The sequence below is a fragment of the Mytilus californianus genome, unplaced genomic scaffold, assembly GCF_021869535.1.
Source record: "Mytilus californianus isolate M0D057914Y unplaced genomic scaffold, xbMytCali1.0.p SCAF_7, whole genome shotgun sequence".
In the NCBI taxonomy this organism is placed as follows: domain Eukaryota; kingdom Metazoa; phylum Mollusca; class Bivalvia; order Mytilida; family Mytilidae; genus Mytilus; species Mytilus californianus.
Window position 1 is genome coordinate 84,257,342 of NW_026262723.1, and position 16,823 is coordinate 84,274,164.

General features: G+C 30.2%; 1 protein-coding gene across 2 annotated transcripts in view; it reads right to left on the reverse strand.

Moving 5' to 3' along the window:
- Positions 1 to 2,341: 2,341 nt before the first annotated feature.
- LOC127707712 (heparan-alpha-glucosaminide N-acetyltransferase-like) overlaps positions 2,342 to 16,823 on the reverse strand; it is a 31,537-nt gene continuing 17,055 nt past the window's right edge. For both annotated transcript variants that reach the window (XM_052212406.1, XM_052212405.1), the window contains 9 exons: positions 16,172 to 16,323; positions 12,651 to 12,766; positions 11,916 to 12,037; positions 10,619 to 10,745; positions 10,028 to 10,114; positions 9,071 to 9,145; positions 8,661 to 8,731; positions 8,133 to 8,245; positions 2,342 to 4,350 (listed from right to left, as the gene is read on the reverse strand). In XM_052212406.1, coding sequence (XP_052068366.1) covers positions 4,175 to 4,350; positions 8,133 to 8,245; positions 8,661 to 8,731; positions 9,071 to 9,145; positions 10,028 to 10,114; positions 10,619 to 10,745; positions 11,916 to 12,037; positions 12,651 to 12,766; positions 16,172 to 16,323 — 1,039 coding nt within the window. In that variant the 3' untranslated portion in view covers positions 2,342 to 4,174. The remainder of the gene's footprint in view (positions 4,351 to 8,132; positions 8,246 to 8,660; positions 8,732 to 9,070; positions 9,146 to 10,027; positions 10,115 to 10,618; positions 10,746 to 11,915; positions 12,038 to 12,650; positions 12,767 to 16,171; positions 16,324 to 16,823) is intronic.

The window sequence follows — 16,823 nt, forward strand, 5'->3', positions numbered from 1 at the left end:
GACTTGTTTACCTTACGATTATTTAGATCAAACTATATATATCCACAACGGAAAAAAAATCAGAAAATAGAAAATTCTTTAGCAAGTTTTACTAAACTGCTAGAACCATTAAAGTTGTTGTCAAATTCGAAGCACATGCGCCATCTGATGCAAGATATGGAGTTGTCTGCTCTTCTACCTTCTGAAATAAAAAAATATAGCATCTGTGTGTCTCTCATTCTGGGCATCATCTCAGGCAAGTAGATAAAAACTAATGTACCCTTTGGAGATATAGTATTTTCAGATCCAGAATTTTTCTTTGTTTTGTCTTCCAGAATATGTCCATTGGAATTTTTGTCTTAGAGTGATTTTAAGCATTTACAGATCCTTCTCATTGTAACCCTAAAAATAGAATTGTCAACAAAGAAATAACTAGTTCTGCATGTATGATTACTCCTATGACCACAAAATAGTCTGATGACGAGAGTTGTAGAATATGCATCAATGAGACAGCAACCCAACAATACAAATATCATTAAACAAGAGGTGCTTAAAGCCTAAAACGCTCACCTGTTAAAAATATGCAATTTTGGTATTTATTGTTATCTTTATTGCAATAAGTTATGCTTGCTAATTTGTAGATCATGTATTGATAAAAATTTTTACAGTTTCTACATATCTATTTATACTTAAAAGATTTTCGAAACGATTAGCAAAAACACACAAATTAGTAAAAACATACAAATTAGTAAAAAACAGTCATCATTTAAGGGCAATAACTCCCTAAAGAGCCATCCAATGATTTTGGTCATATTGAAATTTTTGAAGATCTTGTACTGCTGATCATTTTTGCTTTTACATATTCTTCCTGTGTAATGTATTAAAGTTTTTGAGATAATAGGAAAAAAAAACCTAAAATAAGTAAAAAATTATCATCTTATAACTTTTTTGAAAATAGCAAGGAGATAGATCTGTAGAATTTTTCCTTATGTCAGAATTTTTTCTACCTATCATGGTTTTCAAGATACAAGACAATAAATGTATTTTACCCTTATGTTTTATTTAAGCCATAGTGTCCATGTTTGTTGATAGACAGGAAGAAAAAAAACACTTCCTTTAACCTAGATACTCTAAGGATCATTCAGTAAAAAAAAGAATACCCCCGCTCAGGCTAGCTTATAATACGTGAAAATACTTTTCAGAGCATTTGATATCACTGCTAGTTAGAGTGCAAAAACAAAACAAAAAGTTATAAAGGGGCATAACTCTAGAGCGGTAAGTGACACACTGCCCAAATTTCAATTCTGTCTGCAAGTTTTCGTTCTAAGCATGGTGTATGAGTTTCATAGAATTTGGATGAGTAAAACTTCTGTTATAGTGCAGAATGACAGAGGGAAGAACGGATGGACAGTCAAGGGTAACACTTAATGCTCCTTCGCCTAGCCCCAGGAGCATAAAAAAGTATAACAAAAATACCAAACTCCAAGGCAAATTCAAAAAGGGGCAGTCCATAAAAACTGACAAAATCAAACGCTATCAATCAACGGAGCAAGTGAAAAACAACTGCCATATTCCTGACTTGGTAAAGGCATCTTCCAAAGAGTAGTTTCGTTGAATTGGTCTGGGTGATTCAGAGAAAAATAGGAAAAAAAATTACAATGACAAAGACAACGATTGTGGATACCAAGTGATCACATGGCCCATAGGACTAGGTGAGCTTAAAAAATATCTATAGGTACTGTCTTCAACAATACTGTAAATTCAGAAATTATTGCATGCATTTATTATTGTGATTGTTGAAAAATTACCAAAAATGTGAGTTTAACTATTGCGAATTTTGGAAAAGCTACATACAGATAGATATATTTATTTGATATCAGAAACTACTCAAGTAGTCTCGTCATTTGCATTAATAAAAACCTCGCAATAATTTCTGAATTTACATTAGATAGGTGTCTATGTCTCACTATGGCAGCACTAGTTACTCAAAGTAAACAAAAGTTGTAAGAACATTTTGACCATGACTATCAAGGATCTAATACCAATTACAAATTCCCTGAATGATAAATACAGCAAACGACTTAGAAGAGGGGCACAAACAGTGTGGCAAGGCTTTGTTCAGTTTTAAGATATGCTAGTACATATTAACATGGATGAAAATACTGAGACACAGTAATATTCTGGACAGACTTTTATATATAAAATAAGTTTTGTCTATATTTGGGAATCATAAGATCTATGTAAAATTCATTCATATACTACTAAAAACCTTCTACCATGAGAAATAAAAATCTGAACTCTAAACACTTAGGATGCAACTATAAATTCTACAAATAATGACAAGATAAGCAAGTAAGCAAAGCAAATTTCATTCATTTAATAACATATTTATACTGTAATTGTTTTTAGTTATAAATAGAATAAAACACATTTTTCTTCATATTAGCACATATATAAATATTAAATACAAAAGCATCTCAAATCCCTTCCTTCATGTCTCATAAACACCCATATTAAGATGACGAATATATATACAATTTAATCTTTCCTTGAAACTCATTGGAATAACTATGATTTATATCTTTGCCCTGTAAAATCAGGTTCAACAGACCAGTTTCATTCAAATACCTGTACTAAGTCAGGACTAAGACACTTAATTAAGAAATTGTTCCCCTGAGGATTGTTTACAATATTAAGTTTAACTTATCAAATCATGAAAGCACTTCATAAATTATCATTATTGATTACTGCTCTGATTTGCAGTTCCTGAGAAAACTTTATCGGGCAGACGACCAGATGTAGACCAGTATACCACCTTCTTTTGGACTGGGGGTAAAACAACACTTATTCATTCAAAATTACATACATTATTAAAAAAAAACATGATTGTCATGATAGCTGTCATGAAACTTTGATCAAAGTGAGCTTAAAAAAATGTATAATGTAAACAGATATTTATGAAACAACCATTTTTTGGCAGCCTATAACAAAAAGATGGCATCATTTTTAAATTTGAAAAAAAATGGCACAGTGATAATTTTTATAAAATTATGTTTCTTTCTTGAAATAAGTTCAGAATTTAATAAAAAGATACATGAAAAACATGTTAACATGAAGTTAAACTATGAATTATTACTCACTAATGATTTGCAGTTCTCAGAATAATCCAATGCAAATTTCATACATGTTAACAAAAAATCAAAAATGCATTACACAGTTTAACATGCTTACATGCAGCTTGATGCCAGATTTCAGTAAGCTCTGATTTGCAGTTCCTGAGAAAACTTTATGGGACAGATGAGCAGATGTAGACCAGTATACCACATACTTTTGGATTGAGGTAAAACAACACTTATTCATTCAAAATTACATACATCTTTAAACATAGCACAACAATTTATTGATGATTTTATAGAAATTTTTCGGGGTTTATCAAATTTTTTAATTCTCAAATATATATTTAATATAAACATATCACATGCAAATTAAAGATATTTAGAAATCTTTTTCATTCCATTTACTTTGAATCTTTTGAGACATATTGACTCACAGTTTTGAATACCTTCAATTCCAATGCAAAATATGACTTAACACTTTCATGGGATTTTATAATTTCCTACATTTCAAATGCGAGCAAAATACCAATCTGTTTAATCCATAATATTCACATATATAGTACATTAATAAAAAAAAATCCATATTTTTATTAAAAGAAACCCATCTTATTTGCTTTAGAAATGGAGGCAATTATAAAAACACTTGAAATTTACAGAAAATCACCTTATGAAAAAAGAAGATTGTTATATAAAAGTTAATAAATACAACTGTTATTCACGGGGATACTTAAATTATTAAATAAATAACATACATCATAATAAAGTACTGTAAATCAGAAATAATGTGAATAATGGTACAGGATGATCATCAATTAATGAAAACTAATTTTATGATATTCACTAGAAATACTCTACAACAAATTATTCAATTAATCCTAAATAATAAGAGTACCCATTAAATTCTGAACTATCAGCACATTACAGAATATATAAATAACAACAAAATAACCAATCCAATGTGCTATATATATATATATAAGCAAATCAAAATAAGTATCAATACATCTTTAAAAAAATCTAAGTAATTTAATACTTATATATATCATATAAAAAATCAGTTGTTTATTAGGACATTCATGTCATATTACAAAGAAGAGATTTTTATGGAAACAGTATAATGCTACAATGAGCCAGATTGCAGTTCCGTAAACATCTAGTGCTAACAGACTACCATGGTGCTGTGGGACTCTCCAGCTTATAGGGAAGTTATGATGAAAAAGTTCATGTCCCATATACAGCAGTATTGAGTTCATACCTGAAAGGTAAACCATATATTAAGAAAACATTTCAAAAGAAACATTAATGTTTCATTAAAAATTCGTGTCAGAGAGCCTTAATCACCTTTCAAAAGTGCATGTAATGGGACAAAATTATTATATCATTCTGTTTTCATAACTTTTTTTATGTTAAAGGGGATATCAACTCAAAATATATCTAGGTGTATATAACAGATTTCTTTCTTTTGAAAACTTTTTATATAAACAACTGATTTCTATCAGTACTCAACCACAAACACAATACATTAAAATGTTGACCTCTTTCAAGCTTTCTTTATAAAAATTAGAAACATAATATGCCAATTAACTACTTCATTGAAAACGCTTTTTAATCACATAAAATTATATGTAGATTTTGTATATTGTTGTAAACAATATGAACTAGATATCATTGAGATTGGTGCCATCTCTGAGGGCCCCGCTGTGAATAATGTGTGGTAAAAAATTTGTATCTTTGTCATTGGACATGGGGTTGTCAACTGAAACCAAAGTTTTTGACCTGGACCTTTGACCTAGGAAGTTGTACATAAATTATGATACACCCTCTGGTGTTAGTTTATACACATGACACGTATATATTTTGAAATCGTAACGGTTCTCAAGATATAGAGCGGACACGATCTTTACCATAGGACATGGGGTTGTAAACTAAAACCAAAGTTTTTGACCTTTGACCTAGGAAGTTGTACATAAATTATGACACACCCTCTGGTGTTGGTTAATATACATGTCAAGTATAAACTTTGAAATCATAACGGTTCTCAAGATATAGAGCGGACACGATCTTTACATTGGACATGGGGTTGTCAACTAAAACCAGTTTTTGACCTTGACCTTTGACCTAGGAAGTTGTACATACATTATGACACACCCTCTGGTGTTGGTGAATATACATGTCAAGTATAAACTTTGAAATCATAACGGTTCTCTAGATATAAAGCGAACACAATTTGTTAGGGACAGACGGACGGACAGACTGATCACTATAGGGCGTCCGCCATTCGGTGGGGCCCTAATTAAAGAAGATAGCTGGCATACACCAATGACATATGAGACAGCAACTTACCAACATATAAACACAAAAAACAAAAGATATCTAGGTTAACATAAAATCTTCAACAATAGACAGGTGTCTTTAAAATAAGTCAAGTTCCAAGTCTATTCCATCTTTTCGTCATCTATGTTTTTAACTTTTCTTGCTTCTATTTTCATACAGTTTTATTACAAATATTAGCCAATCATAAACCTCCGTGAAAATTACAGTTTGAATAATTTATCAAAAATGGTATTTATTTATAAATCTTATTTCTTATAGAGAATTTTTTTTTTATAATTTATGATATCTAATTCACATTTAACATACTGCAGATATCATTCCCATTAGTAGGAAATCTCCTACAAAGGCAAGAAATATGGAAGGAACTTTAATTATAAAACTATAGAATAATGATAGAATGAATAGACTTGTGATGTTCGGTTGGAGTCTCATTGATGTTAAATCACATCTTCCCTAATTCATAGTTTCTCCATACTTGGCAATGCATTGCTTGGATAAAAGGATTAAACTAACACATGGCATTTTTTTTCATCACATTCAGTGCTGCAGGATAACAATAATTTTTCTGATGATTTGTGCATTGTGCGGAGGAGTTGAAAAGTGCATACCCAACAATTTATACTTTTATACTTATCTATGATCTTTTGGGGACAAAATTTCTATATGTTTGTTTTATAATCTAGAAAAGCTGTCTCATGACATTACAATTATGTTACCAACTTTATTTAGAAAATTAAAATTGGGCAGATGAAGATAGCAAATGGAATGTATATGAAAATCATGTATTCTTTAGTTATTCAAAATTCAAACTTTTAAATATTTTTTCAATTTCAATTTTATATTTCTGTTGAGCAAAATCAATTCAAACTTGATGTTTTCTGAAACAGGTAAATCTTAATGTTGGTGCCTATAGGAAAAGGTCACAGGTGTGTTCACAAAGCTTATGGTGATTAATTTTTTGTAATTTCTTTTACAGTAGACCAAAAAGTGGTACAACCCGAACTGTACCAGCCATGGTGTGTGCTTCACCATTCAATGGTCAGAAGCTCTAACTTTTGGGTTTATGGATTACATGGTTTGACAAAAGGTTGTACACATCAGTAAAACATACTGTGAACCCTTTGTAAATGTTAACTTGCATTGGTATGAAACATGACAGAGAAGCTTCTTTTATAAATAACTTAAATATTTTGCGCTCTTCTAATCAGAGCCTATATTTTTGATACCTCTGCCATACATCATTAAGTATTCAGTGAATTTAGTTGACTATTTAAAACTTTGGCAAAACTAAACAAAAGCAGATCATTGAGGAATTTTACTGTAACAACAAAAATGGTGGATATTTCCTGTTATTTGAGCAAGGATATATACATGTTATATGATGTATTGTGTATTTAACTTGAAGGAAGTGCATAGGGGTAATTACAAATTGTATTTTACTATGAACTGATGAGCTTTTCAGATAGTAACAAAGATCTTTCTTTCATGCATCTCATATGTAAAATAACACCAGAACAAGGGTCCCCACACATCCATTGGCAGAAGTCGGCTGTGTGTCTCGGATACATAAAATCCGACAGGAAAATATGTTTGGAATGTCTCATGGAACATATAAAAGCTGATAGAATTCATTCCTGTGTAAACATTAACCATAAAATTATGTTATAAAAAAATTTTTGTAAAAAAAAATAACATCAATTTTATACAGCTTACCTAACATGGAAATGGAAGGGGAGGGACAAAAATAATAAATATGTGGGTTATGTAAAAATGTTTTTTTTTAAATCACGATAACTTTTTCAAAGTACTTAAAGGTGAAGAAAATATCTAAGGAAAATATTTGCATTCTATGATAAACCGCATTAACAAATATGACATAAAATATAAATATATTTACAATTTGGTTTTATTTTATTACAGCTGACAACCATTTGAAACTATGCACATACTATCTGGATACACGTTTACATGATAATACATAAAATTTAACTGTAGAGAGTTGATAAATATTGTATTGAACGAGATTTGGTGGTGGAATCTCTTTCTTTAATGAATTTTAGACTATATGTAGACACGCTTAATCCTTCTTTTCAAATGATCTGCAAAAAGATGTGTTCTTTCTATATGCCATCATCAGGCATGGTCACCTTTTATGTCATAATAGGAATTCAGAGAAAAGCAAGAAAATTTGACATAATAATCAAATTTTGACCAATGAAGAACTGAGATCAAACTAACCACATGTTGATTAAATAAAAATAATCAACAGGTCAGGAAAAGGATAAATCTGGTAAGAATTAGAGAAAAGCATTTATCTGACAGTGTCTATTTTAAAAACATGACCAGAACTATATCAGTGTTAAAAGAAAAGTATCAAATTAAGTAGTTTTATGTTTCTGACATTGTCTTTTCAATCTTGATTTGACTTATATGATTGCTTCTAAAATAGCATCCATGTGTAGGGTTTTCTCTACTTATCTACTAAATGTTGAACAGAAGTTGTTGTTTTAATAATGCTTCTTGAACCAGTGTCCAGATGTTCAATTATCTGACAATGTCAACTGAATAATGACTAGAACTCCTTTTTTACTTACTGCCTATTAAATAATGGTCAGAATTCTACCATTGCTTTGGGAACAGTACCTAGATCTATATTTATCTCACTATTGAAACATAACAAGAAGTGAATAATTATGTAATTACCTGGGTAATAAAATGGAGCACCATTCCAGAGTTTCCATTCATCTATCATCAGGTAACAGAATGTTAGTAAAATAAAGGCAAATCCTCCAGTACAAAATACAAATGATACTGACCTACAAATGAAAAGACATTAGCACTACTATATGTCAATCAAAGAAGTGAGACATTACGTGTAATCCAAGTATCGAATGCATGCAAACTAAAAACTTATATATTACCTAGCAAACCACATTTTAAATCATCATCTGAGTTTGTGAAAAACTCTTAATAAATGAATACATAAATTAGTATAGATGTAAATTTTGTGTAGTAACATAGTAATTATACATTATATAGATTCTATTTTCCAGGTACTTTTAATACTTATATGACATTTGAACCCACCATAAAACCCATTCACAAACAATTTAAAGATACCCTTTAAAGATGAAAAGGATGCAGGCCTAGTCCACTAATATAGTTTTTTTTATTTTCTGTAAAGTATATCATTTTTCATCCAATATTTTGCAGAGAGGATTACAAACTTACCAAAGGTTTTTATTTACTGGTATCCAACCTTCATTTTTACTAAATTTACAGAGAATTCCTGCTATAAGGCACTGAAAAATATAATGAAAAAATTTATTTTACATAAATTGAAGCATAAGAATTAATGTATGTAACATGAAAGTTGCATTAATTAAAGATTGTTAATAATGTAAAGAAAAAATTAAAATGCCTTTCAAATTTTACAGGCTAAGTGCTAAATTAAAGATTTTAAAAGATTCCCATACAACTGACAAAGATCAAAGACACTAAAATTCCTGATTTCACTTGAACTCAAAAAGATAATCTTGCAAAATTTTAACATTTTCTATCTGCACATTAATCAGGCTTCGTGAATATTAATGTTTGGGCATGACACTATGTTGTTAAATAGTCTTATTGTAAACAATTACCAATGCAAATCCCCATATAAGGAGTCTTTTTACTCTTTGTTGTCTGTTTTTATATGTCATAAAAATTTTCCCTGCCTGAAATAAAATAGAATTCATTTACATTCTACAGAAAAGAAAAAACACAATGAATACAAAGAATATACATATCATAATAACAACAAAAAAACATCTAAAATCAATGATTCATGTGGATTCTGAAACATGTGTCATGATCATTAAGAATCAAACATTTTTTTTAAATTTTGTCTTATATGGCATGATAAAACTTGTTTACCTACCAAATTTACATTCAGACTTTTCTGCATATATGTCTAGAAATGTGTCCTAAAATCAACATATCAGAATTTGTAACTGCTACATGAGAATGGTTACACTGGTGAAACAGTAACATTCACCATTTTAATTTTATTTCATATATGTGAGGTACAGAGTTTGGTTACATTCTCTTTTTACAATTATTTTTTTTCAGGGTTACAATGGTTTATATGTTACAGTAACACTTGGTTAATTAAAAAGAATCTAAAAATTGCTGGGTTACATTGGTTACATTTTCAAGAGTTATCTCCACTTTATTTACAGTGCATTCCATATCACTTATGTTTCCACTAAACCAGATCAAAAGAATGGTATTTTTGTAAAATTCTACCTATTCTGAACTGAATTTAATGGAAATCTACAAATTTGCATGTTTTTTTCATTAAGTGTTATCACAGTTTGTTACCTTCTTAGAATGTCACTTAAATTTAATGTTTTTACACAGTTGCTACAGGATTAAGAGTAATAGATGTTAAAAACATCCAGGACTGGATAATATCATATTTATATTAAGTATCTCAATAGAAATCATAGTATTTAATTCATCTGCTTTACTTAAGGCTTTGCACGATCTTGAAAGCACATAGTAAAAACATTTTTCTGGTATGTAAAAAATAATTAAATATGATGTCAAAAATCTACCTGTAGTCCAAGGAAACATATAACACATGATGTCAGTGTTCCAAGCAATCCCTCTGGATCATAGGCTATTGTGTTTTTATATATCTCCTGGAAATTGTTTGAAAATCATTAAAAATAGGAAGGTACATTAATCTTCCATTATAGTTTTGCTAAACATATCAGTTAATTAATAAAAATGCATGCAGTATTTTTACAGGGTATGAAAAAAACAGCTACATGTACAAAATAACAGAGATGGTGGCTTGTTTGGTAATCTGTATTTTGATATATGAACATTTAAAATTTTAATTTTATTTTGAGAGTTGCTTTGGCTTAATACATTGTTACAGCCACTTTGTCTTGTAAAACTTCACACATATTATACATTTTTTAAGTATCTTGGTGTACGGATTCTAAGGGTAATAGAAAAGTTACTGGTTGGACATGAAAATATATCATGCTAATGTTAACAAATACTTTTAATATAAGTAAATTTACAATATGAAGTAAATACCTTGGATGTAGAATTTTGAAAGATATGATCTGAGCCAAATATTTCTCTGTCTATATATCCATGTACATATAAATATATTTACAATATGAAGAAGATACCTTTGATGTAGGATTTTTATAGATGTGATCTAAGCCAAATATTTCTCTGTCTATATATCCAGCAGCACCACCAGTACAATTGAAATAACTACTATTTTCTGATAGTCCCCCTGGTCCTAAATATCCTCTGAAAAAAAACAAAGAGCTATCTTATATGCTGACTCTGAATTATAGAAGAATCTTAATAAAATTTTATATTAGACACAACAGTAGATTACCAATGTTCTAATCTCATAAATCAAATCAAGGTAAGCAATAAAACTCAGGGAATTTAAACCAGATGCTCTCATCAGGAGTCAGTATTGCTCAACTGACAGTTATCAAAATTGGTGTTTCCATGTATACCTGTTTGTTTTAACAAAAGATAAATTATTTGGTCTGTAGTCACTGGATTTTTTTAAAGTCAAATGCATATTGGGTTTATTAAGGCATTGTTCTGTACAATTACAAGAAAATATAAAGCAAGTCCAAGGGGCAAAATAAAATTGAAGAAAAAATCTATGATAATGCAACTCAAAACAAAGAAGAAAATGGAAAAATATCAAGTGAAATATTTCACCTTGTTCTTTTCATTTATAAAGTGGCTTTGCTTTTCTCTTAACTTAACACCACCCATTCATATATTGATTTAAAAGAAAATACCTACCCATTCATATATTTCATAAGAAAATCACAACCCATTTATATATATTTCCCAGCTATCATGACATCTAACTTCAATGAGATATTAACCAAATGGGATTTGTGATTTATATTATGAGATAATAAGATCAGAACACAGTTTTTACAGACATCTTAACAGAAGATGAACAAGTATGACCCATTGACATATAAATTTCTACCCATTGATATATTACCTCTGTGAAATTGCACCCCATTGATATATTTGAAATTCCAAAAAAGTGACCCATACCAGCCGCACATCTGTATATACCTTTCTATAGGAAGAGACCCCCATGCTTGACATACATGCCTTATTGCAAAAATCATATGTTGTATTTTTGCCAATTAGAAATGTATCCATAAAGATCAAAAGACAAAGATGAAAACAATTACAGGTCACCTTTCGCAATCATCAATGAGAAAATCCATAATGTATGATAAGCTATAAAAGGCCCTGGTTTGTAAAATGTGATTCACTTCAATATAAAGGCCTAAAATATTTTAACTGTTACTTCTGAGAAAGAAATGACCAAATGATAATTCAATAAGTTTTTTCTAGTTATGTTAGTAACTTCAAGGTATATTTTATAGATTTGTATCAATGTGCTTCAGTGATTCATTTTTATATACTTACTTAGGACAGCCAGGAACATCTAGTCCAAACATTAGAACACAATATATTCCAATGAAAATAAAATTAATTATCCATTCTAAAGGATAATCTGTTATATCTCTGACTGGATTGGTACGAGTAGGCTGAAATAGAAAATAAACTCAAAATAAAAGACACTATGATTGTTGTAAATATAAAATAAACCAGTACTAAAAATAACTATTTTTTTCAAAAAAGAAAGAAGAGAAATGCATTTTCTTTCTATCATACATAGTTGCAAAACACTTCCTTAATTCCTAAATAGTGAATGAAAATACCACTTTAAAGGCCTTTCTGTATTCTCCTTCATCAGGAATACTCAAACCCATAACATCTGAAAGTTAATGATGTATAAAACCTTAATCATTGGTATATATTTTTTAAAAGTACACATCATAATGAACATATGTAATTATTCTCAAGTTGATGGGATCACAAATTCATCGCTGACTTCCTTAAACTAAAACTTTAATCTACCTCAAACCAAATTTACTTGTTATTTTTCAATTGATAGATTTTCTTATAGAGGATGGACAGGTAAACAGACTGATGCACAGATCAGAAAACATAATATCTCAATACTATTGCATAACAGGGCATACAAAAGCTTTTATATCAACTTGGAAGTCAAAAAAATGTTGACAAAATTATTTCATTTGTTAGCCTCTATTTTAGTAGATTTTTCATATTACCTCCAGTAATCAATTTAACACTTACAGTATTTGGACCATCTTCTAGTTTGGCAAAGAACATATGTAGAGTGGCTGTTATCAAATAGGTTCCTGCAAATCTTTGTAATACTCCCGGCATACGAAATTTGGTTAGTTCAACGGCTGCAAAACATACATTTACATCAAATCCACAAATGTATATGTTGATTAATTATTTCTCACCAAAAATGTGTCATAAAATGAAAAGAGATATCAACAAGTACTGGTCTACACTACAATCTATTCTTCAAACATGACAAAACAATTTAATAATATTCTATAATTGCTTCATATCAAGTGAACATCTCAATAGACCTCTTTTGAGTTCATTGCATTTTTCATCAAAAACTTTGGTTTTAGAGAACATCATTCATGTGTTTAGAGGCATGGTCACTTCTTTACCATGTTGAGCGAGCAGTTGAAAAAATATGATGCTATATTGCACGAACTAATCGGCAAAATAAATTCTTATAATAGATAATCAACACTGCTGTCATTAAGGAATTGTGATTAAGTACCTACGGTATAAACATTATTTCTAGTTTATCCTGCATAATGACGATCCCGAAGATGTTTGATGAACTGTAATAGTGCAGGGATACAGGCGGTCCCCTCTATCTGGTAAATGACGTCATAAAGGCGCGCATAATTGACAAACTTTTCCGATGAAGGACATAACTCGAAAGTGGTCTTTTGCTTTAGTTCAAGGGGAAACAACCCTTCAAGGGTTAAAAAATGGGACGTTCATCTCATACCATGACAATAATTGTTATATTAAACAGCAACTACTGTAAAAGCAGAAATTTTCTTGGAGGATTTAATTTCGTTTATTTCGTGGAAAGAATATATCCACGAAATTAAAAACCCAACGAAAACTTAACCTACATATAATATTACTTCCATTTAATGGAAACCACGAAATTAAATCCCCATGAAATTTTATATAGAGACAAAACCATGAAATTTTAACCCCACGAAAATTAATGTTTCTACAGTATATTAAATATATGATATATGTGAGGTAGGTAAATTAAGTGCAGTTGTCCCAAGAAATAAATGTCCATATACTCCTACAGAAATATGAATTCCATTTTCAATAAACTGCTTCGCAGAGCACAGCTGAATACGCCCGCAGAGGTCCAACCCTGAAAAAGTTGGGGCAAAAATGGACACAATATTCAAGCTTGATACAGGTCTGAATTTGGATTGTTATTAAATATTTGACATACACTACAGCTCGGGTGGATTTTGCTTTGTCCACCGGCCCACCATGGGGGTGGGCACCAGGTGGGCAAAATTTGTACCTTGTCCACTCTGCCCACCTGTAGGAGTGGGCATTCAATTTCTTTCGTTTCATCTAAAGACTTGCAAGTACAATCACTTGAAAAAAGCAGATAAGCATTTGTAATCAATATTTTTACAAAAAAGAGATTATAGCTAGAGTGGGCACGGGTGGACTGCCCACGGTGGGCCGGTGGAAAAAGCAAAATCCACACGGGCTGTTGTGTATTATAGGTTTCTGAATAAATGTAGTCAAAAGAACTTGAAATTGGTTATATGAATTGAATTTATATTCAATTAAAGATTTCTTGCTGTTGTGCAATACACTGTCCTGTTGCACAATACTTAGTAAATGATGATCTGTTGTCAGACTATAAACAAAAAAAGTTCAATTTCTTTTCAATGTCATATTTGAAATTTATGAAAATCAATGGGGAGATTATATCAATAGCTATAAATAATTCGCCAAAGTTTCATGAAAACTGCTGAAAGCCATTTTGAGTTATTGTCCAAAAACTGGAAAATCCCCCCTTTTTTAATGAAAAAAAACCCATAACTCAGAAATGTAAAATCTAAAATTTATAAAATTCTAAAGGGAGCTTACATCAACAGATATAAACAATTCACCAAAGTTTCATGAGAACTGCTGAAAGCATTTTTTAGTTATTGTCCAAAAACTGGAAAATCCCCCTTTTTTTATGAATAAAACCCTGTAACTCGGAAACATTAAATCTAAAATTCATAAAAATCCAAAAGGGAGCTCATGTCAATAGATATAAACAATTCACCAAAATTTCTTTCAAGTTGGTGAAAGCATTCTTGAGTTATTGTCAGAAAACTGGAAAATCCCCCCTTTTTTAATGAATAAAACCCCAAAACTCGGAAACCGTAAATCTGAAATTTATAAAAAAACAAGAGGGAGCTCACGTCAATAGATATAAACAATTCACCAAAGTTTCATGCATATTGGTTAAAGCTTTTTTGATTTAATGTCCGGCATGTTGACGATGGACGAACGGACGGTCAACGGTATACTTTAATACGTCCCGTAAACGGGCGTATAAAAAGCAAGATGAGACAGGGAAGCAACTTTATTTTTAGTTTTGATTTAATATATGTTACTTAAGGCTTGTATTCTCCTTGGTAATCCATTTTACAGAGAATATAGTTTTCAACATACGAAACAAATGTTTGAAAACCACAAAGAAAAAATTTGTAAGGGTTCCACGGAACCCAGTGTCTCGCCTACTTTTTCTGTTAATCGCAGGCTCAACAAAAATGAGGAAGTAAATCAATAAAAATATTCCTCTTGATACTATCTTTTGATTGTAAGAAGCTTCTGTCCAAGTTTGGTAAAAATCCAGGATAGTTTATTAATCTAATAAATGTTTAAAAACTTTAACTGCAGACTGAATGTTATGTTAACTGGAAGAAAACAAAATTTCCTTCTAGATACTAGCATGTGATCATAAACAAGCTTCTGTCCAAGTTTGGTACAAATCCTAAATAGTATAAGAAAGTTATTAAAATTTTAAAAACTTATACCACAGAGTGAATGTGTTGTTTCCTGGCAGAAAATCTAAGTCCATTTAAAAGTAAAATACAGAAAAAACGGATTTATTTTTTTACAAAATTTCCTTCTAGATACTAGCTTTTGATCATAAACAAGCTTCTGTCCAAGTTGGTACAAATCCAAAATAGTATAAGAAAGTTATTAAAATTTTAAAAACTTTAACCACAGAGTGAATTTGTTGTTTCCTGGCAGAAAATCTAAGTCCATTTATAAGTAAAATACGGAAAAAATGGAATTTTATTTTTACAAAATTTACTTCTGAATACTATCTTATGATCATAAACAAGCTTCTGTCCAAGTTTGGTAGAAACCCAGGATAGTTTAAGAAAGTTATTAAAATTTTAAAAACTTTAACCACAGAGTGAATGTAATATTTCCCGGCAGAAAAACTAAGTCCATTTATAAGTAAGATACGGAAAAAATGGAATTTTATTTTTACAAAATTTACTTCTGGATACTATCTTATGATCATAAACAAGCTTCTGTCCAAGTTTGGTAGAAATCCAGGATAGTTTAAAAAAGTTATTAAAATTTCAAAAACTTTAACCACAGAGTGAATATTTGTGGACGCCGCCGCCGACGACGCCGACGGAATGTAGGATCGCTATGTCTCGCTTTTTCGACTAAAGTCGAAGGCTCGACAAAAATGGTATGCCTTATATATCCATACTAACCATTGCAGCCCTCAGAGTTGATAACTAATCCTAGCAGGAACAATATACAAGATCTCTTAAATATCTTAAAGAACATTTTATATTTAGGTGTGTTAGATCTCAGTAAGCTAGTGTAAGAATATGCCATCGATGTCCCCATTATGAATACAAACCTGGAAAAAAGTAGACATAATATATAATAACATGGCTTAAGACTGTCATTGTTCATATCATTTCTAGATTCAATTAATAAACAAAGCAACTGTCAATGATCACTACAAGACTGATGTAATTCAACAGTTTGTTTTCATACACTGAATTTATTTCGCTTAAAAATTGTTTAAAAATGAAATTCTTTTAATCTCATATTTTTTCCTTCTTCTAAATATATGCCAAATTGCTTGAAAATTTCAATTGATTTTATTGAAAAACAATTGCAGATAATTTCACTGTAGGAAGGTAAGTTTAAACAATTCAAAATTTGGAACACAATGAACACTACTATAACTAAAACTTAATTTTCATGATAAATTTGATCAATTATATTCAAGAATCACACTTATTAGACTTGCATTAGTGTCTCTTAACTCAGATTTAAAATAATATAAACAGTGTATTAAATTAAAAAAATTCTGCAGAAAGACTGCAGATATACTTTTTTGTCAGTAATAAT